This window comes from Branchiostoma floridae, chromosome 1, assembly GCF_000003815.2.
Source record: "Branchiostoma floridae strain S238N-H82 chromosome 1, Bfl_VNyyK, whole genome shotgun sequence".
NCBI lineage: Eukaryota > Metazoa > Chordata > Leptocardii > Amphioxiformes > Branchiostomatidae > Branchiostoma > Branchiostoma floridae.
Genome location: NC_049979.1, coordinates 2,971,409 through 2,994,056, shown reverse-complemented (window position 1 = coordinate 2,994,056; position 22,648 = coordinate 2,971,409). Strand labels below are relative to the sequence as shown.

Below are 22,648 nucleotides of genomic sequence, written 5' to 3'. Positions count from 1 at the left end.
GCACTGGTGCAGGTAACCTTGGAAATTACCTGCACCAGACAAATTTTACCTGCAACACTATGAATTTAGGAAGTACAGATCATACTAAAATTGTTCAGAAACCATGAATTTAGGAAGTACAGATGAATTTAGGAAGTACAGATCATACTAGAATTGTTCAGAAACCATTGCAGCTATTTTTTTCTTTTACAGTGTACAGGTGCAAGTACATTGTACACATACAACAGTTGAGATATCGGTCTGGACCTAGTCCTTCACCTGTAATGAACAAGTTTGCTCAATGACATGCAAGTTATATATGGAGCCAACTGTCGTCTTAAGCAATAAATTGTCGTAACATGTATTTGGATGAGGATTTACATGATGATGTTATTTAAATCTTAAGAAACTCTCCTTCATTTTGTAAGTTTGGTTCATTCCCATCTGCAGCTCATGGGTCCCAGTGGCAAGTGTTAATCATTGTGCTGCAACGGGGCTGTATGTGCCCCCAAACATACGTCATTTCTGGCGCTCCGAAAGCCAAAGGATATACGGTGGAAAAAGCCCCAGTAGACCATGACTCAGGACCAGTAAAACCTCTGTGGACAGGTGGTCACTATAGATGCTTGTGTCAATGGGGATCACCATCGGGACATACCTGATCAGCGGGTGGAAGCTTGAACAAATTATCTAAGGGAACGCTAAAAAGTGGTCACATTGGCAAGGTGGTCCTCATGTCGAGGTGGCCACTGGTACAGGTTTGACTAAATATCAATGGCCAGAGGACCCTTCAAATAGTTAGACTAAAGGATAGACAAGATATGTCCTTTGACAGCAAGTGTTAGGCATTAGGTATTCTCTCTACCCCATTATACACATTTCCCCACAACTTGTTTTTTAGCATTTTGTATGATATCTTTTATATGTGGTAAGTGTTCAGCATTCTCTCTACTGCCTGCCCGCCCTGTATACACACCCGGCATCAGCTGCCTGCCAGTCAAAGGCTGTGTTTGTATTTCTACCCGCATAGCCAAACTCCCATGCTAATTTTCCAGGCTTAGCGCCTGTGATCCCGTCACCATGGTTACCAGTGTTACCTTGCCCAAGTGCCCCGACTCTGTAGAGTGCAAAGGGATCTGATTTGTAGACCACCACACCTATCTTATTTACAGTTTAATCTCAGCTGTCAGTTTTCTTGCCAAAGATGATACACGTTTAAAGTATTGACCAGACTACAATATAATTTTCCAATGTTAAAGGACAAAACCTTTTTAAGCCAGCAAAGTGCCCGATTGTTGCAATCTTCTTATTTATTCCATTCTCTTGATAATAGCCCAGGCAACAGCACTGATTTCGGGTGACATAAACATACGTGTATGCATGTACATCGGTTCAACATCAACTAAACTTGTACTTAAAAACTTGCATATTTCGGAGTGAATGGTGAATTCATGGCACCCCCAAATGCAGTTCCAATGTATCACTACAGAACTTAAAATACCCAATCATTTCAACTGTGAAACTTAAACACTGCAAAAGTGTCCTTCTTCTTCCAACTACGAAATTGAATTACAGCAAAACAACAGACTTTACGGTACCCCTACACAAGCCTGTTACAGCCAGGCTACAAGCAGCGCAGTGTCTGGCAGTGAGTTATTGGTAGCGCCCGTGGACCAAAGCCAATCTGGCGAGGTGCAAAGTGTTAATTCCCCAGAGATCATTCCCCAATAAAAGCCTGGGCAGCACGTGTGACAATATTAAACTGTCCCCGCGCTCTCGATATGAGAGGGGGAGAACTCGCATCCACCCAGACGTGGACTCCAATTCTGCATTTGTCGATAACGCTTGGGTTGTGTCCGAGGGTGTTTGATGTGCAGTAAGCACCTTGTTTCGGTTATCTGCCAGCATTTGCGTCGCCTTTTGATATAGTGGTTTTCGGGGTCTTTTGATGCAGTCAAGGAGCCACTGGGATGTCCGATATCCGTGCAAGACTGTGAAAGCACGGGCAGGGATCACTCTGAGGACCGTTCAAATCACATTTTTCAAGGTAGACTTTAAGGAGGGGACGGTGCCATTTGTTTTCCTTTGTTGGCAGCAAGGAGAGCACGATGGTTTATGGAGTGTCCTGAAGACGGCAATCTTGCCCGCGCTCATAAAGTCACGGGAGAGTGTATCTCCCCGATATCTGAAGAGTGATGATGGCTCGATTGTACGGCGGACCCCGAAATTGTCCAAATGCCAGCAGCAAAGGACAGAAGCACCGACTCAACTCCATCTTCCTAAACAATAAGGCAGCACGGCGACCCCCAGCCAATAACAAAGTATCGGTATTTATCGGGAGACAGCAATCCCCCTTTTTTCTTGCCGCAGAAATGTCAAGCTTCCTTCAAGGCACAACCTGAGTCAGGTTGGCCGCAATGATTAAAGCGAAGTTTGCGAGGTTTAATATAGATGTATGTATCCTAATCTTCGAATGCCATGAGTAACGTGAAAGAGTCGTGTCGAAAAATGCGCCTGAAACTTCTCCCGTCCCAAAGGGCTCGTGTCCAAGGCTAAGGTATTACATTTAAAGCTTGAGGTAGAAAGTTTCATCTTACAACGCTCATCAGGACCCTTATCAACGCCACGCAGTGAAGCGGAACATAAGACTGTGAGGCATTTCTGGGAACAGTTTATACTTTCCTGCTTCCACAGCATTAACGCTCCGGTTGAGACAAATGCCTCGTTTTATTCATACTTTATTCCAAATTTTTACTGAGGATAAAATGCAAAATGCAACATGTACTTGTAAAAAGACGTCTCCTCAAAAACATAAATTCAGTCAGAAACATGGAAAATACAAGATGGATTATAAAAACAAGTCAGCGTGTGATCATCAATCACGAAAACCTACCTGACGTGTACAAAAATATCACCAATAGATGTATGAACAATACAAGAGATGTTTTGAAAAGAAGAAAACAAAGTGGATCCTCATAGTAGTTAAGAGCATAGTGTACTGTGGTTGTGCAGCTGTTGGTCTAAAATCACTGTGGGTAATTGAGATAAAACAAGAGCATGCTTTGGTTTGAAGTTAACACTGAAAGAGGTGGTGCTCAGTTGTTTCACCATGATAATAACCTCAGACTATAACAAAGCATCGGTTTTGAAGTTGTGGTTTGAAACCTTCCTCACAAGAGGAAAGGAGCTCCATGGAAACTCCTCGCACCAGCTGCCTGCCACTAATTAACGGATATCGACCACTAGGGGAAATAAGTGAGAAGGGTCTTCCAAAGGAGACGAAGTATGCAAATATACACATCAAGCCGTTTTCTCCCGACGTCCGCCCCAGTCTCCGCCGATTGGGAGGTGCGAAGTAACTACTAGGTGTGAAGAACGACTGTATTGATTACCCCGCCAGATTTATGGGTAATTGCCGCAGGTAAAATAGCCCGCTGCCGAAATCTTTGATTCCCAAATTTCACTTCCACTTTTCCTGTCCAGCGAGGCCAATTTGATGTGCATCCACAATGCGTGGCTTATTATTTTGACAGAACATTTACATGGAAATAGTGGCATTAAGATAAAGGGGAGAGCTCCTTCCCCCTCGCTTTCCAGCGGCGGGCGGACGCCTATAATCCCGAATTTTCAATTTCGTCCTTAATGTAAAATGGAAGTCGATTTTTATGACCCTTTCTTGGCTACTGAAATGCGGTTAAGTATAATAGGTGTGTCGTCTTAAACTCCCCATTATCCTTGAGGCAGAAACAAACACGACGGAGAGAGAAGAAAGGCGGCAACATTCTTTTATGCATGCCTGACATTCGGCGTTCAATTTCCGTGTTTGCAAAACACCAAAGGCGAGAAAATACAGAAGACACATTACCTCTTACATCGACGGCAGTTCAAAGGGGCTCGGGCTATCTCCGCACGCCATAAGGAGACTTAAGTGATGCGAGAAGAACGCAGGCACCGAGGTTTGTCTGCTGCACCAGTACAGCGGTGCACCACCAAATCCGGCATGACTTTCGCATTAAAAGCCGAGATAGCGATCTTTGTAATTTGTAAGTTAAGCCAAGAACTGGGAGGGATTTGTTCTGCAATGCTTGTCACTCAAGCCATTCCCTATCACAGTCGGGCTTTACACACAGATGATAAGTCTGGAAATTAATTTTCTCCTGGAAGACGTACTGGTGTTTAATTTTCTAAGAGAAGAAAACCATTGCAGCTCTAAGTGAAAGATGCCTTCAGGACATATAACTACGGAATATAATTAATTTCTTCAAATATTGACAATCATATTGACATGATCTTAGCATACTGTGATATTTAGATAAGAGTACTGCATATATCTTTTCTAAGTTAATGCAAAACGATTAAAAATATTGCGTTGATAAAGGTTAGACATCCAGGTTGGAGCGTATTAAGGGCGTTTCAAGAGCATTGTTTTAATTTTCGGGCAAATTTAGTGATAGCTTGGCATTTTCTAAGTAGGAATAGGTCTTGAAAAATTCCTCAAATATATTTCTCTGTATGATGAATTCAAATGTGTTTTCTGTCAGAGCAATAAAAAAAATTCATAAAGCAAAAAAAAAAAAAAGGAGTAAACATTTTAGAGTGAAAAAATACACCAACTTCCAAGACAGAAGGTCCTCCACTGCATGTCTTGGAAATGAAGTCTTATGTTCTTAATTTGAAAAGGCAGTCAGTATCTTAACCATATATGACAGGGTTAAAAGGAGGTCGCTGAAGTGCAGGGACAAAGGGGTTCTTAAGTAATATGGTGTCTTTCATAATAAGATAGACTTCCATGTTGATACTGTTGTAATGGGACGTACTGGGAGAAATGGGTCACAGGAAAGTAGAGTTGACAGGCAGCTGCAACACAAAAGGACCTTGACAGAAAAGGACCAAGGACTGTTCCTTAACCATGCTCACATGCATGCGTGCACGGGTATTATCAGCAGTTTTTAAAAGTGTTTGAAGTGTAAGCTCTTGTAATTTCTTTAGAGGGAAAAGAAATTTGTCAAAATGTTACAGTTACTGTACAGTAGGTGAGGTGAAAGGTATCCCTTTAGAAACAAAAATACTGTAGTTGGACAACCATGGCTAGTCATGCTTTTATGTATCCATCAATAGATAAATCTTTCCTATATCAAGACCATAACCCATGTAGTGCAGAACTTCTAACATTTTATTTTAATTTCATAACTTCTTGAGCTGCATCTTGTGTTGTTCAGTAAGAATATCCACAAACTCATAAACTCACAAAATGATTGCTTCATTGGCTGGCTGTAGGTTGTTTTGTAGGTTTCCACTTTAGAAGATTCCCACATGATTTTCGAGCTGGATAACCACTGACTGTGACTCCTGAGGACATCATCTACAGACCAGCTTCCTAGGTGGCCACTATTTTTCCTATACAAATGAGTCCTCTTTTAGAAAGATAATGGGGACCGGGTGGGATCAATACTGCAACAAAAACAGCCATTATGGTGGGAGAATGGTGCTTTAGCAGCCCGGTCTCACGATCGACAACAAAGTTAAGTAACCAGGCAATTATCAGCTGACAAATTGCAGCTAACAAGGTTTGGTTGACAGAATTAGGGGATGGCAGGGGCAGGCGCGGAAACAGGAGAGGGGTCGGACGCACTAGGCTGTACTCCGGCTGACAACTTGCACTCCAGGAACGGGGACAGGCTCTTAAGCCGAAGCTGTCGGCAAGGACGTGACAGAAGTGTCAGCGGTGCTTAAAGAGTTGTCCCAGCGCTTGTTGGCCAGAGTCCACCTGTCACCACACCTTGCTGAGGAGCTCCGTCTCCACTCCTTCTCCTGTCAGCGCCTCTTATAGGCCTGCTGACAGCCAAGTGGCACCTACCAATGCTGACGTTGTAGAAGGGGTGCAAGCCCTCTCGTTTTTAAAGTCTTAGATCTTGTTAGAAAGCAATTCAAGTGCAAAAATTACAATCCTTAACGGTAAGGGAAGATAAAGAACTTAATTCTGAGACAGAAAATAATCTAAAAGTTGCTTGCCATGAGCCACATCCAAACCAAAGACACTTTGAGGCAACACAGTATGCAAAAACACAAAATATGCCTTCAGTAAATGTTGTGTCAAACTTTCAAAGTTTTCACCAGAAACAGGGACAAGGTGATAAGCAAGGCAATCAGAGATGGCAGACTTCACCCCCTTACCCACACTGCTTTCTGACCTTTGATTAGATGCATGACGAAATAATGTTACACTATGTACAATGTACTTTGGGAATCTCAGAAAGACAAGCAAGTCAAAAAGAATGCTTTCCTCCCATTGCGGAGAATCAGATGTAACAATCACATGACAACTAATATGACAAGTCACCGCCAGATTCTGTGCAGAACTTCAAACAGTTCGACTCAACCTGCGTGCCCTTTTCTTCCTGATAAAAGCAACTTGAATTCTGATAGATGCTTCTGCGGTAATCTTAGGGTGGTAGATTTAGTGCTGCAGCGAGTTGCTCGAGTAAACAAAGCATTCGTCTTGCTGAAGAAAAGCTTTGTTCTCACAGTTCTCCTGCAAGGCCCCGTGGAGAAGGTCCAGAGAGGCTGTGAAAGATTGCACTAAGGAAAGTGCGATACATCAGCAGTGGCCTTTATGGGGGTCCAGTGTGAGGTTAAGGTCAACATAACAAAAAGTGATAAATCCTACTGCTAGAAAGATATAAAACTGCACTGTTCTGTTAGGCCACGCCAATGCAATTTGCTGGTTTTTGGACATTTGTATGTAAAGACTTGTACTGGAGGCAACCATGGTCCTTGGCCCTTTTGATGAGGGTGGGACTAGGTGAGGTGAGGTGAGGTATGTAAAATCCAGGCAAAGTTTTACTTAAAAAAAGGTTAAGTAAGTCCCATAGCCTCTTTAAAGGCTGTAGGGGCAGTAGGTTACGTTGTTATCCAATGTGTCTATGGCACGGAAGTGCAAAGTGGAGCCCATCCCTCTCCTTCCACCATTTTTACCTCCCAAACTGAAGTCAGATACCCATTTATGCCTGGGTTGAGTGAAGAAAGTTGTAGATAGTGCCTTTCTCAAGGGTACAAGATTGGTACTATTACAGGATTTGAACTCAGGAGCTAAAGACCCTGCAGTTACGCCACACAACCCCACGTTCTACAGAGGGCTGGGGCGAAAACTTGCATCTAACTTTGTTTACTCCCCACAACTGTGGGGACCAAGGAACAGACTTTCTCTTCATGCCCATACAATTTTCCAATCTAGCATTATTTCTTAAATTCCCCCAAAAAGGAACTTCATGTACTTTTCATAGGTGTCTGACAACCAGTCACCTGTCTTCAATGCCACGTCCCAGAAGCTGATATATTTTTATAAAGCTGATATACTACCTTGTAGCTGGTATCATCAGTTGAAGCTAAGTAGGGTCTAGTTGGAGATGCAGCAAATCTAACACCATTGATTGCCTTAATGTGTGGATAATGAATGCATCACTCTTGCCTGGCGAACTACAGATGATATATGACCAATGGAGACGACATTGACTGATAGCGACGGGCACACTCCTGCCCAAAAGTTTGTTGGATCAAACAGTTAACGCTAGTTCACCTTTATTCACATGGCAACCTATATCCGTTGTTTACAAAAACAAGATATCTAGAGATGTGTAATCGACAAATGTTGGTTTCAAATTGCAATATTTTCATAGCATTCCAGTCTGAAACACTCGTCTGTTGACTTGATACCTGTAAATGCTCCAATTTCATGTACAACGAATAAATGCAATTCTGCAAATAAAGGTGAACTAGCGTTACTACTTGCACTCAGGAAATACAGGGACGATCCAAGATGCCACAGTACCAAGCATGTTCAAGCAATTTTCACACATGGTACTAACTTTTCCATCATGGTAAATGATCTTGTCAATGTGCCAATGCTCAAGCTCCTTTGGAAAACACTTTTTTACAATCATGATGTATTTACATTGACTGTCATAATATCATATCATGATGGTTAGGCAATGACTTAACAGGAACTACATGACATAACATTAATTCACCTATATTTTATCCTACATGTATATACATGTATATCCATTACTTTAAAACAAGGTTTTTAGAGCTATGAATTCGGTGGTCTCAAATTGCAACATTTTAAATAAATCACAATTTGAAACCATTGCTGTCAACTTGATATCCCATTTTTTAATACAATGGATATAGGTTATACAAAAGAGTAGCTTCGCCACAGTCAAGAGGAAGATGCTAATAGATTATTGCCTGGTCTAGACAGGTTTTTACTGGAGGTAGATTTTGACTAATTGCTGGTGTCATGGAGGTCACCGGGGTCCCATTTCTGATGCACATTCATCATCATCGTCTGACAGGGCCTGACAAAATACATCCTCACAGCCGCTGCCTACAAGGTCCTTTTTAAGGAAGGTCAAAGATCAAGGTCAAAGTTCAACATAGAATGATCATTATATTTAGTATTGCTTTATTAGGTACTGAAGAGCCAAATTTCCACAGATCGTGAAGATACCTTCAGACTTTTATTGCAGACATTAATTAAGACTCTTATTAGCATGTACCGGTTCAATAACATGCTGAATATTCCCATGTGTTGGTTACAGGGCAATGAATAGAAGATCTCAGTATGGATTTTTGTCTCCAGAGCTGTGGCCTTTTCCAGTAATGCACAGTAGTGGATATGTCAAATTAGCAACAAATAGCCAGGATTCACTTATACCCGGTTTACACAGTGTATGCGTTTTCAGATTCGACTCAGAGCTGTGCAAGGACAACCCTCAGCCACTCAAGTTTTTCAGTATCAGCCCAAGTTATGTGTAAATCGTGCCTTACTTACCTCCATTGGCTACCCACTAGACCATGCATTACCATGTATTACCACAGACTACATTCATGTATCAGACCCATCACTGCATGCGTGGTAGGCGCAATATCTACACCTTAAGCTGACGATCTATAATTATATTGTACTTTAAACATTAGCTAGTAAGACTGGGTTGCCTTTATCCGCTGGTAACCTATATTCAGTTGGTTTAAAAGTAGAATATTTTGGGATATCAATTCGACGGATGGTAGCTTCAAACTGCAATATTTTGAAGATGTTGCAACTTTGAACCACCGTCCGTCGACTTGATATTCCTAATTATCCTGCCTTTTTCAGACAACGGAAATAGGTAACCCAGCGAATAAAGGTGAACTAGCGTTACTCTGCCTGCTTGTCCTAACTAACAAGTTTGAACCCGTTATGCGCTACATCATCTATGGAAGCACATTATCTATCGAAGCACACTGTGCAACACATTGTAACTCCCAGGTAACTCTAGTTCACCTTTGTCCGTTAGGTAACCTATATCCGATGTTTTTCAAAACAGCGCAGATGAAGAGGAAACGATTCAGTGATATCCAGTCGATGGACGGTTGTTTCAAATTGTAATATTTTCAAATTAAAGCAGTGCTTTAACTCACATTTCGTGATAGCCCTAAATACCCTGCTTTTGAAAACAACGAATATAGTTTACCCGGGGTAAAGGTGAACTTAAGAGTATAATGTTTCTGGAACAACAAATTCATGAAGGCTGAGGCATCGGAACTCAAAGCTATCATTCCCACTGATAGCTTTGCCCTGATACCTTCACCTTCATCTATATACAGACAGTGCAATTTTGCTGAAGCGACGTCTGCATGATAGACAAACACAAACCAGACTAATTTATTACCTCCCACCCTATTGCCATGATTTACGGTCCGCCATGTTGTCTCCATGTCCTTCAGAGTTGACATTGACCTTCAAATGACTAATATACTTCAGTGAGTGAGTGAGTGAGTGAGTGAGTGAGTGAGTGAGTGAGTGAGTGAGTGAGTGAGTGAGTGAGTGAATGTCGCATTAGAGTGAGTGAGCAAACATTTCAGTGATGTGTGAGTGTGAATGAGTGAGTGAGTGAGTGAGTATATCAGCTAGTTCTCAGATCAATCCTTGTTACCTGCAATTAATGAATTCGTGTTTCTCAACATTCCAGAGATGAGATTCTGCCAAGCTTCATCTTACTCATCTTTTGTGCCATACAATGTTTGGAGACCCCTGTTGCACTTAGCACCTTTGCCCATACGAATATACATCATCGAAAAAGGACATTTCCCAACAGGGTGACCATCAAAACAACTCACTTTTATTGAAATGTAAGCATTGCACAACTGGTCAGTGAGTGTAACATGTTTCGATTCATGGCAGGTAAATACAGCTGAACTCGTCCTCTGTGGTATACGAAGTTTGTCGACCCCATTATCGAAAAAGGACGTTTCCCAACAGGGTGACCATCAAAACAACTCATTTCTACTTACATGTAAGCATTGCACAACTGGTCAGTGAGTATAACATGTTTCGATTCATGGCAGGTAAATACAGCTTAACTCATCCTCTATGGTGTACAAAGTTCGTCGACCCCAGCCAAATATGTAAAGGGCGTTAACCCCAGAAAGCATTATGGCTGCCCAGAGGGCTCAGCTTGCAGGGCCACGAGGTAAATTATGATGTCACATTTGACAGGGTTTCCTCTCCTGCCTGTATCATTAAGCCCCAGGCTGGAGTCCCCAGGGGGGAACACTGCTGACCACTGTCAAGGTCGTCTGTCAACATCCAAGATGGCCGTCCCAATGATGAACATTTCCTTTCAGTATTAAGTATTCCTGTGCTAGTATCTTTATAGGCAGGTTACCACAACATGTAACATACATGTATTACATAGTCATCTACTATAGAGAGAGAAAACTTGAGTTGTACAGGCTACAAATAACAGGTGGCTCAGAATACCATTGTGACATTGGCGTACTAATGACGTTCTTGCTTTCCTTCTACTCCTAAATAGGTGTACTAATGATCTGTTTAGTGAAGATTACTTCTGACTGTCTTTTAGTACAATTCCAGTGCCACATCTATTCAAATTATGCTTTTGTGTGACTGTTTGCTCAATGCTTGTGCTTATCATTTTGATTTTTATATATCCTCATGTATGAATCATGATTATAACGATTCACAATTCAGACACTCCGATCTCTTTGTGATGGAGAACGGTTGAACACTTTCAGAGTGACAGAGACTTATCTCCGATCCCATTTCACCCAGCATCATCTTCCCATAATCTGCTCGAACCGTCCCAAACTTTCCTGGGTCACCCTTCCCAAACTTTTCCGGGTCACCCTTCCCAACACCTCGTAACTCTGATGAATGGGACGAGGCCGTCCTGCCACTAAAGAAATCCTCCTCAATGGCCAGGGAGAAACTATACTCATTAAAACTTGCCTGGCCTCTTGAACCGCTGCCCCTACCCAAACACGCTGGTTTGTCCCCACAAAAAAGACCAATCGGACTCGCGTCGCCCGCGGGGCAGCTGTCGGTGTTGAGGGATGGGGGGTCCTGACTCCCGGGGGCACGCCACCAAACCTTCCCACTGAATTATGCACCTGTTTGAACTGGTGGCAAACTAATATCCCCCTAATTTCTCCCCAGTTTGTTGCGAGCGCGTTTGAAGTTTAATCCCCGGAGCTCCCGACGCAGGACTTTGATTGCGTCTTACGGTGAGCGCGGCCAGGGCACCTCCACCGGTGATGCGTCATCATCATCTCCCGATGATACGATGTACAGTGCCCGACCCATCCCCCCTGATCAGGGCATCCAAGTTTGGCGAGATCATTGCGTCTAATGGCCCTCATACAAGGGTAGAAATTCAGCAGTTATTGGTAAGCGCACCCGCCAAATGAAGGAAGGAGATTCATCATACTTAGGTCTGCCATTAAACCGGCAGCAGCTCTAATACTGGGGGGCTCGTATTTTCATTATAAATGAAGGATTGATTTACGCAGTGCCCGGGTATCGACGTGATGACTCAAAGAATCGGACGATGTAATGGATATGTTTGTTTAAAGGTTAACAACGTATGATCTGTGGGTCAGCCTGGGGGTTGTAGCGTTTCTCCCGTCAATATTTGACCGTTTGAGCCGGGGAGGAAGGAATCATTAAAGTCCCCTCCTGGGCGCAATTTGCAGGTGAACTTTCTGCGTGGTCCCTTAACGTCCTGACCAGACCATCACCTCGCGCTAATGGCTTCCGAAGAGAGCTCCTCTTTATTTTGTGTACAGAAATTACCTTTTCCTCTTCACAGCCGTAAATACATCAAAGGGAGTTTCGCGCAGAAGACGAATGAATGGGGGTGATAAGTTGGCCCAGACGTATGTAGTTGTAATAACGGCACCACTTTAAGTTGAAGTTTGACACAGGAAAAGGTCGCGTACAGTTATCGTCTTTCCATCCGTAAGGTGGGGAAAGGTGCAAGAGGCCAGTGCGACTGCTTTGTCAAAGATCAGGCAGCTTTGCGGTAAGTCAGAAACAGGCTGGCAAGGAGGAACGTTGGACAGTAACCGTTTTTCCATGCTAATTTCTTACCCAACGTACTGAATATACGTATTTCCACTTGAAAACTTTGCAGATGCTGTTATTGGAAAAGCTGTCATACTGGGCACATCTAAGTCTTGAATTCTCGTCTCAAAGCTGGAATGAGCTGACTAAGGTATGCTGCAAAATTATTCTAAATCTATGTTAAATTAACAACAATTTTAACAGCTATTTGTCAGGATATCTCATAAAGATCCAAGACAACTGATTGAACTGTCCTTTGACGCCTAAGATACACACTCAGTAGCTTGAAAAAGTATCCTAATCAGGTAGCCAATTTATTAAGTCACGAGGACTCCTTAAAACAGGGGACAGGTCATTAAGGATTATGGTTGGGGGTGGTCAAAATTTAATACTATAGATTCTTTCCATTCGTGATGAATGCCTTCATAAAGTCCCATATGAAAAAGGACCTTTGAGAAATGAAAGAAGAAACATCAGCAAAATATAACTTCAAATGCTGATAAAAAGAGGCTATGGGACTCACTTTACTGATGAAAAATCAAACTTTACATTTTGTAAAGTTTTTACAGTTCTGAGACATCCTTTCATTATTTCTCAGTCTTACCTAACCTCTAGGACATTTGAGCTCAGCAAGTAGGTTCCACAAATGTACTTGTTCACAGCAAACCCAGTGGTCTGACACTTATATACTCTTATGGGTTCCACTGACAGAGACTTTTACTAGCCTCCACCAAGCCCCCCTACAGGAGTGCCGGTATCGTAGAATTCGGCCAAAACAAGAAAGCTTCTGAAAAAAGCTGGCCGGTGCGTGTTTTGGAAAAAGCCTGGATGTTAAACAAAATCACACGAAAAAAGAGTTTTTAAACATTGAATTACTGAATTGGTCTTTCTTCTATTAAAAAAACACTACATGAGATTTGTCTAACAAAGAAAAAAAAAATAGCAAGTGGGGTTCGAACCTACGATCTACGGAAGATAGGTACAGTGCTGTAGACCGCTCGGCCACGCTGGCTCAATTACGCAATTGCACATATAGAAGGGCTATTTCGTTAAAGTGACCGATCCATGCATCCATGCATCCATACAACCGCTTCTCCCGTCTCATAGCCGGTGCGTAATCGAGAAATTGGCCAGAGAAGCCAGTCCATGCTAGGGTAAGTGATTCCCCTTCTGCTGCGCGACCGGCCATCTCCCCTGGTTCATCTGTGGGCTGTATGGGCCCAGGTGGCTGCTTGTCGTGTGTCCGTACTACGTACTAGTTTACTGCACCTCGGGGTTAGTTTGACACGTACGTGATAAAATCGTCTGTAACCCGAGACCCGATACACCGTCACACGTCAAAATCCTGCACCTGCCTTTCTGAGGCCACGCCATTTTAATTGCTCGTTCCCAAATTTTTAGAAAAATGATGCTAAATTGAAATATCAACTTAAAAACAGAGTCCGAGGGCTGTATCTAACAAGTAGACACAGTTTTAGGGAGTGAAGGTACAAGTAGTAAGAAGCCAGTTTTCCTCCCAGCCTTCAATTGCTTGCTGAAGCTTTTATTCAAATACAATTCAATCTCTACAACTTGATAAAAAACGTATATTTACGTCCCGACATTTCGAGTGACATCCATCACTCTTCTTCAGCATCACTAAGAAGTGAAGAGTGATGGATGTCACTCGAAAGTCCGGAAGTAAATATACATTTTTTATCCAGTTGTAGAGATTGAATTGTATTTGAATATTGTTTCATCATCATCATCATTGTTTACCTGGATGTCTAACCTTCATAAACGCTGAAGCTTTTACTTTAGGATATTCCAAAACCAAAGAAATAAATTGATTTGGCCTAACCGTATCATCCTAGTTTTTACGTTACATTCCTAATGATGATTCCTAAGGGATGGAAAGGAGGCTTCGGTACCGAGGGGGCTGGCGGTGATGGGAGGTGGATTTGGTCGTTCTGGTTTTGTAAAAATAGTCTAGAATTTGCATAATGAAGAGTGACAGAGGAAAAGCACACGCCGATCGCAGCTGTCCATCTAAATAAACTGCTTCTATCAGCTAATCTGTCTTCTAATGGTTCCTGAATAGTCTCATCAGCTTAGTAAGGAAAAAACATCTGTAGGTGTGTAGGGATTCTTAGGTATGTAAATACATCTCAGTACCATGATTGTTAATGAAAACGTGCTAGTAAGTGGTGCAACGAAAACAGACCGTTCGTTTAATTCATTTACATATCTTTTTTCTGTATCTTATGTCACAGTACGCCTTTTAACCATGGGCCTGCTCTACGCACAATGTTTAGTAACAAAAGTAGAATTATACCTATTTAGTACTTCAACAGAAAAATGATCAAAAGGACAGAAAGCAACTACCTGTGACCAAAATAGCCTCCCAATCTCAGAAGAGTTTTCCCAAATAGCCTCTAGTCTGATTGAGGTCGTCGTCTAATTGAACATCCCTAATATAATTACAATACCATCACAGCCAGTAGGGCCCGGTTTGTCTAAAAGGTTTGGGAATTGCAGACCAGAAATTGAGACATAACACTGTTATTGGGCAGGCCTACCTAAAGGGAGGGGACAGAATTATTAACAGGCTGGTTTTACCATGCATTCCCTGCTTTAATTTATGGAGAGGCCTGTTTAGCATTTCTCACAAACAAATTCAATACAATAACACCTCTCTCCTGTCTATACAACTTCCTTAAAGTTTGCTGTTGTAAGAAGCTACTGAATACTGTCTTCAAGGTGCTACAGCAGGTAGGACCTTACTTACCAACCCCCATACCCATCCTCCCCTGCACTAATACCTTCAAGCCTCCTCAAAGAATTACTTAAAATGTTTGAGAATTTATGATAATAATCATTGTATACTGTGTCTTAAAGCCCCATTTACAAATCAAGAATTCAGCTCGGCCGAGTTGTCAGCGAGCTCTAAATTACGAGGAGGTATGACCCTGATGCTGACGAAGAAACTCTGCCATTTGTTCGTAGGCATCAGGGTCATGCCTCCTTGTAAGTTAGAGCTCGCTGACAACTCGGCCGAGCTAAATTCTTGATTTGTAAACGGGGCTTAAAGGTCAGCTACAGCACACAGAACCTTACCTGAAGGAGATTTCCAGCCAAGAGGTTTCTACACCTGACCCTATTCCCATCCTCTGTCCTTGCCATCAAACCTCCTAATATTTCTTAACATATTCGAGAAGCTATGATTGTACCCTTTGTCTTACAGGAGGTACAGCACACAGAACCTTACCTAAAGGGGATTTCCAGCCAAGATGTTCGCACAACTAAACCACAAATAAATCCCTGTCTGTACCATACAGACACAAAAGGCTTAGACATAAAAAGCTCCTTTAAGTATTTCTTAATGTGTTTAAGAAGCCCTAATTGTACACTATCATGTCTTTAAGGAAGGTATGCAGAAGCTCACCTTAAAGAGATTTCAAGCCAAGGTGTTAACCAAAACTAAACCCCTTTCTCACGCTTCCCTGTCTTAACCATACAGACACAAAAGGCTCCTTTGATTATTTCTTAACATATTCGAGAAGCTATATCATAATTGTATTATGTGACTCTCTAAGATGGTTCAACACACAGAAGCTCATCTGAAGATTTCCAGCCAAGATGTTCCCAATACTAAACCCCATTCTCATACTTCCCTGTCTTTACCACACAGACACAAAAGGCTCCTTTGGTTATTTCTCAACGTATTAGAGAAGCTATAATTGTATGTTTAATTGTAAGTATGCATGTATAACTGTATCAAGTCTTTAAGATGCTATAAGGTACACAGAAGCTCACCTGAAGGAGGTGACTGCCCAGGTGTTGCTGGAACACCTCAATGGCGACTGCTGAAGGACTTCTTCTGGAGATCCCACCTGCATGGAGACATGGCAACATGGAGTTAGCTTTTGTACATCAGGTATCTAATGGTATCTAATAGCCTATGGCTGATTAAAAAGCTATGAGATTGATAATCTTTTTTTTCATTTATTTATTTATTGATAAGGATTCTCCATACACAAAATGTACAATGACAAATGGAGGGTATGGCGGAACAGGCGTCAAAGGACACCTTTTCAAAGCCGCCATTCCAAAATCATAACAATAATAATCTTAATCAAATAATGATGCACATAAATCCAAGAACAAATATCATAATCAACACAAAGCTCAAATCAGGATAAGTCAAGTTAACACATATACACTATCTATTAAGTCTAATCTATGGAATAGTCATTAAAATGAGGACAAATTAGCATGGCCTTGTAGCAAGGCAAATGGCGCAACCGCATGACAGTGACCACGTGCAAGCCTGCAAATATAATTCAACATAATGATGATGATCTAAACAGTGTACAACTCCTTACAATGTTAATCACTTTCTAGACACTGATGGATGGGTGAATAAATGAATTGATTAATTTATAATTAATGAATTGATTAATCAATGATCAGTATGCTTTTAAAAAGAGAAACGTGACATCATGGAAGAGGCTACTGTAACAGCATTTTGCAAATAGAATGATGTATACGTAAAAGTAAACCATGTGGCAAACTTAAGTATTTTTATTCCCAAATCACATCTAGTTTGTTTCAGTTGTATGAAAAAGGAGAAAGTTAACATCTGGCCATTAATAACTTTGTATGTAGAAAAATCATACAAATTATTATACTGGGGTACAAAATTGAGGTAAAAACTATGAAGTTAAATCCGTCAGACTGAGCAAATATCATCACCAAGATAAAATGCGCCAAATAGCAATTACTCAAACAACTGAATATAATTTTGAAAACGGTGACTCAGATAATCCACTGGCAGATATGCAAAAGAGATCTAGTTGAAGAGCAGTTTTTTTCCTAACTATGAATTAATAGGCAAAGAAAAAAATAACTATCCATAGCCATAGCTATCCTGTCATGGTTCATGCTATTTACTAAACTTGTGGACTGTCACAGAGAAACGTGATCCTATGGTAACACATGTGACATTGGACCCTGGAGTCATCTTTCACCGTTGCCAGGGCAACACCTGATGATGAACGAAAAGGTCGGCATGTTCCGTTCACATCATTGTTGGGCAGGTTTGATTCAACTTTCTGGTTCCCGCATTTTTAAGGTAAAATATAGTAGTAGTAGGTATCCTTCCAAGTTTGCAGATGATGGTAGAATCTATTAGGCTTAGGTCACATTTCTAAACCGGGGCCCGGTCGGGATTTTTTAAGGAACAAAAAAACAAGATGTATACCTAGAAAGACACACATATCATGCCCATGCATCTTATCTTGAAATTTTGTGTATTTTTATGTCTTTCATATCATTCGTTTTGCTCCCGAAAGCTGCCCTTCTGTCCCGGGTTTGGAAATGTGACCTGAGCCTTTGTAGGGCTTACCAAAAAGCAGAGATCGTCAGGGTAACCTGCGGACATTGGGGTCCATAAACCACAAGCATTTCATGTTTGCTGATGTCATCTTGAAAACGTAACAATTCCACACCAAAAGATACCCTGTTATGGGAAAGCCCTGGATGCAAATATGGATCAGAGCCTAGCCAGAATCAGAAAATTGTCCATTTAGGCCATCTTTTCGTTTGGTCTACGAGCGATTTGAAAGCCAAGTTTGGCAGCAATTGATTTGGCCTCTGACATCGCCACGAAGCCATAAAACTGATGCCTTTCGAGGTGGTAAGCCCGGGAGGAGTAAAAACTGCCTAAATCTGCCAAAACTGTCCCGGCCCTTCAAGCACCCCATCAGCCAGACTGGGCAGGTTTCCTTGATGTTTCATGAGAAAGTGTAGAGCACATTTATGAGCACCTGCCAGCCCATTTCCACAGCTTTGTGGCTTTGTCGACGCTTACAAGCCATCGCCCAAGTTCAAAAGGAAACAGGCATTTACCAAAACGAGGAAGCCATTGTGGAAACAAAATGGCCTTTCAGGGCCTTTGGGGAGTTCTTGTAGAAGTTCAAAGAGACGGGTGGTGCTGACGCATCACTGCCGTAACAACAGCGGGCTGAGAAGGAAACGGTTCGACCGGGAATCCTCAGAGGTAAGAGGTGAGTACATGAAAGAGCTCTCAAGAAGAGCTTCGGAAGATGGTTTTTAGGCATCCCTCGTCTACTTGGGCAAACCTTGCTGAATCTTATGTTTTTTCTGAGTGTTGCCTGCCAAATTTCATTCAAAACCATTAGAGCTTGTAAGGAGAACAGAGGCCAAAGCCACAAAATACTACATAACGGGGGCCGCCCTAAGATGGCACGGATTTTTTAATGATCTTATTGTGCATAAGTACAGCGTGTTTGTTGCCACTGACTTTGCAAATCAAAAAGGTAGATAAACAACCACAAAACAAATAGCAGAGCTTCGAAGGACGGTTTTTAGGCATCCCTTGTCTACTTGGGCAAACCAGCTGAATCTTATGTTTTTCTGAGTGTTGCCACTTGCCAATATTGTTTTTCAAAATCATTGTGGCTTGTATTTGACTCCACAAAAGAAAAAGCAGAGCTTCGAAGGACGGTTTTTAGGCATCCCTCGTCTACTTGGGCAAACCTTGCTGAATCTTATGTTTTTTCTGAGTGCTGCCACTTGCCAAATTTCATTCAAAACCATTATGGCTTGTAAGGAGAACAGAGGCCAAAGCCACAAAATACTACATAACGGGGGCCGCCCTAAGATGGCACGGATTTTTTTATGATCTTATTGTGCATAAGTACAGCGTGTTTGTTGCCTCTGACTTTGCAAATCAAAAAGTTAGATAAACAACCACAAAACAAATAGCAGAGCTTCGAAGGACGTTTTTTAGGCATCCCTCGTCTACTTGGGCAAACCATGCTGAATCTTATTTTTTTTCTGAGTGTTGCCACTTTCCAATTTTTTATTTAAATCAGTGGCTTATATTTGACTCCACAAAAGAAATAGCAGAGTACGATTTTGTGGTGTCCCGCGTCTATTTACTAGGTGAATGCTAAGTCTTATGTTTTTTTAATTAACTGTTGCTTGTCAATTAATTTTTGTTTATAAGATCATTATGGAATTGAGCCTCCTGGCTCCTAGTCATCCTAAAGCATCCATAAAAGAAACACTGCAGGATATTATTTGGTGGCATCCTTTGTCTATGTAATGCTGATTCACCTTTAACCGTTTGGTGACCTATATCCATTGCTTTTAAAAGAAGGTGTTTGGTGATATCAAGTTGACGGACGTTGGTTTCAAATTGCAATATTCCCAAGATATTGCAGTTTAAAACTACCACATACTGACTTGATATGCCGAAATAACCTGTTTTCAAAAACAACAGATAAAGGTTACCCAACGGATAAAGGTGACCCTGCGTTACATGTAACCATGCTGAGCATTATGTTTTCTTTTCCTTGTCAATTTTATAATCTGCGTGTGTATGCACACCGTCCCATGATCTACCATGGCTTCATTTAAGAGACTATCAAAGTAGTAAAAATAAACAAAATGAACAAACACGAACCACATACATGTACCAGCTTTGCTCTATTCTGAGCCTTGTACCATGTATATATATGTGTGATAATATGTGTAATCTGGATCTATGTTATATAATTTCTCTGACCCTTCCCTCATGGCGACAACAAAAGCACTACAGTAACTATAAGCTTTTTGAATAAACTTACTCACTTTGAAGGCTTGAAAGTGCCCTCCATTGAATACAGAAAGGTTTAAAAAAGACTAAAAGTAGACACAAGATATTCCAAAGTCTTGTCAACAATCTTGCGGCATCCCTCATCAACTTATAGGTGAGCCATCCTGTTCTTAAGCCGCAAACCCTATCAATCTTTAAAAGACACCCTTTAGACCTGGTATTCTGCTACCTCCTTCTGCCCAAGCTTCAAGCATCCTCAAAAGTACGAACGGAACGGAAAAAAACTACGGAACGCTCCAACAGCGGATCAACCCGAGCCTACCCTCTGCTTGGCGGGCTCTCGTATTTAATCCGCGAGGAGACAAACCTTTCAAAATGTCAGGGAGTGATTTAGAGCGCCGTGGCCGGTCTTACTGGTGTCTCGGGGGATGTTGATATAATAAGCGACCATCAGGGCCGCTGTTCCCACAGATAATTTGCGCCCCGTGCCCCAACCTTCCTGCAGACGATTTATTTCTTCCACCGAGCCGCCGTAATAAATTGTCTGTCTATGCTAATCGACTCGGCTGCATGGCCGCGCGCGCACCTGAACTCCTTACAGACAGCAAAATGGAGAACAGGGGGGTCAATAGATGTTTCTGTCGCGTCTTGGAGGAAGATTTGGGAGGAGAGCCAAGTGGCGCAGGGATGAGAAGGATAACCAGATTCACCTGTCCTTCGTTAATATTAAACCGGGCGAACCCAATTCTGCTCCCTGATAACCGAATCTCTCTCCCCTTTCATGCTAGGAGAGTCTATTAGGTGCCCGGAGCTTCTGGGGATGGGAAATAATGAACGGAAATCTCATTGTAGGTATGCACCCGGGCCAAACATGTGAAAGGTGCATCGTTCTCGCGAGCCTGCCCCGTTTTATTGGGATGTTTGCAGGGGTTAAAGACATTTTCTAATGGCTTTTTGAGCTGCAGCCGTCCCAAATTCTTCTATTGTATACGTAGATGTGCAGCACATAGGCAATAGCCAAGGAGCTATGAATGATTTTAGCATGTTTGGGTGGGCACCAACAATGTCATTTGTTGGTTTTGGATTTTAGTGTATATAGATATTGACTGTAACATCAACAGCAAAACAGTCAGAGGGTAAACAAAATGTAACGCTAGTTCACCTTTATCTGTGGGGTAACCTATATCCATTTTTTAAAGGGGTATACAAAGTATATTTAGGGATATCAAGTAAATAGACTGGTTTGAAAATGCTACATTTTGTGATTTGACACTGCCATCCAACGATCTGGAATGATCTAAATACTGTTTTAAAAAACAATAGATATGCATGTAGGTTACCCCAAGGAGAAAGGTGAGCTGGCGTTATCTTTAAAGTACAGTTTTGGAGATTCAGATATGATATTGTCAGACTAAAGTTTTCCTGACCTAGACCCCTTTTTTATCTGGCCCACTTGCTAAATATTTAGTTTTTGTTACTCTAAAATGTCATTGGTGCGGCATTAGGGATCATCATTATGTTCATAATAAGTTTGATATTCTACCAAGGGAAACAAATTAGGCCATGTCAATTTGATTACATGGATGACATGCATGCTCTCATCAATTTTGGTCAATTTGCAAAATTAAAAAAAGTTTCAACCGTACAGAAAATTATACAAAGCTGCTGCCAAGTGGTCAAAAGTATGCCATTAAATTGTAACAACAAAAAATTGGGAAAATATGTAATGTAAGTGTTTCCTTTATAACGTTACTACTACTGTTCAACTGACATGTTTCAATTTTAACTTAATACAGTGAAAAAGACCTCTACTGTAAGGTTTCCACTAGATTTTCAAAATTGCATTTTACAGAGCCTTTTAGCATAACACCTATAGTAAGGTTATTTTCTAGCTCACATCGTTCTACTGTTCAATTACCAGTCTCTAAGTCCTTCTACAGCTAAAGCCAAAGATTGGATGTCTCTCGATGACAACTGTTTCCCTCCTGTATATAATCTTCAAGCCTTCGAACCCAGTGTTCATTGCTATCTTCTAGCGTAGTAATTCCCACCATCCATCAAATCAGTTCATTGCCTAGGAGTGGTAAAATGGCCTTGCCAGGGTTGTAGCCAGAGCCCGTCCTTTGACGGAATTTGCAGCTCGGGACGGAAAAAGTTTTTGCCCATTTCGTCCTCTGTGATGGACAAAAAGCAATATGTAAAGTTGTCCTCCTTGTGTAATTTGTCACTAAAACTAATGAACAGCTTAGTTTACCAGCAAACTTTACACCTTAAAATGCAGGAAATAGCAGCATTTCAGAGAGTCTAGATTTTCCAGGGGAGCATGGCCCCAGACCCCCCTAGGAGCGAATCTCGATAAAATTCAAAATTGAGGGGACGGAAAATGATTTTAGGCTGGCTACAACCCTGGGCCTTGCATTGAACAAACCCGTTGAAAAAACCATGCAGAAAATATCAGCACTTCTGGGTAGATTGCGGCTGATATATGATGTAACGTTATCCTCATGAGTGGATAATACGGCACTGTCCCAGGGGGCCTGTGATTCTCCCATCCTTAACATCATACATAACCAACTTTACAGGACCAGGTCTGACAGCAAGACAGATTATGTAAACACTGATACTGAGAGAGAAGACCCTGAACCAAACTACAACTCAGG

The 22,648-nt window shown here is 41.7% G+C and overlaps 1 protein-coding gene across 1 annotated transcript in view; it reads right to left on the bottom strand.

Moving 5' to 3' along the window:
* Positions 1–22,648, bottom strand: part of LOC118415059 (neuronal PAS domain-containing protein 3-like) — a 134,728-nt gene that overhangs the window by 62,730 nt on the left and 49,350 nt on the right. The window contains exon 3 of the mRNA XM_035819457.1: positions 16,181–16,257. Within this exon, the coding sequence (XP_035675350.1) occupies positions 16,181–16,257 (77 nt within the window). The remainder of the gene's footprint in view (positions 1–16,180; positions 16,258–22,648) is intronic.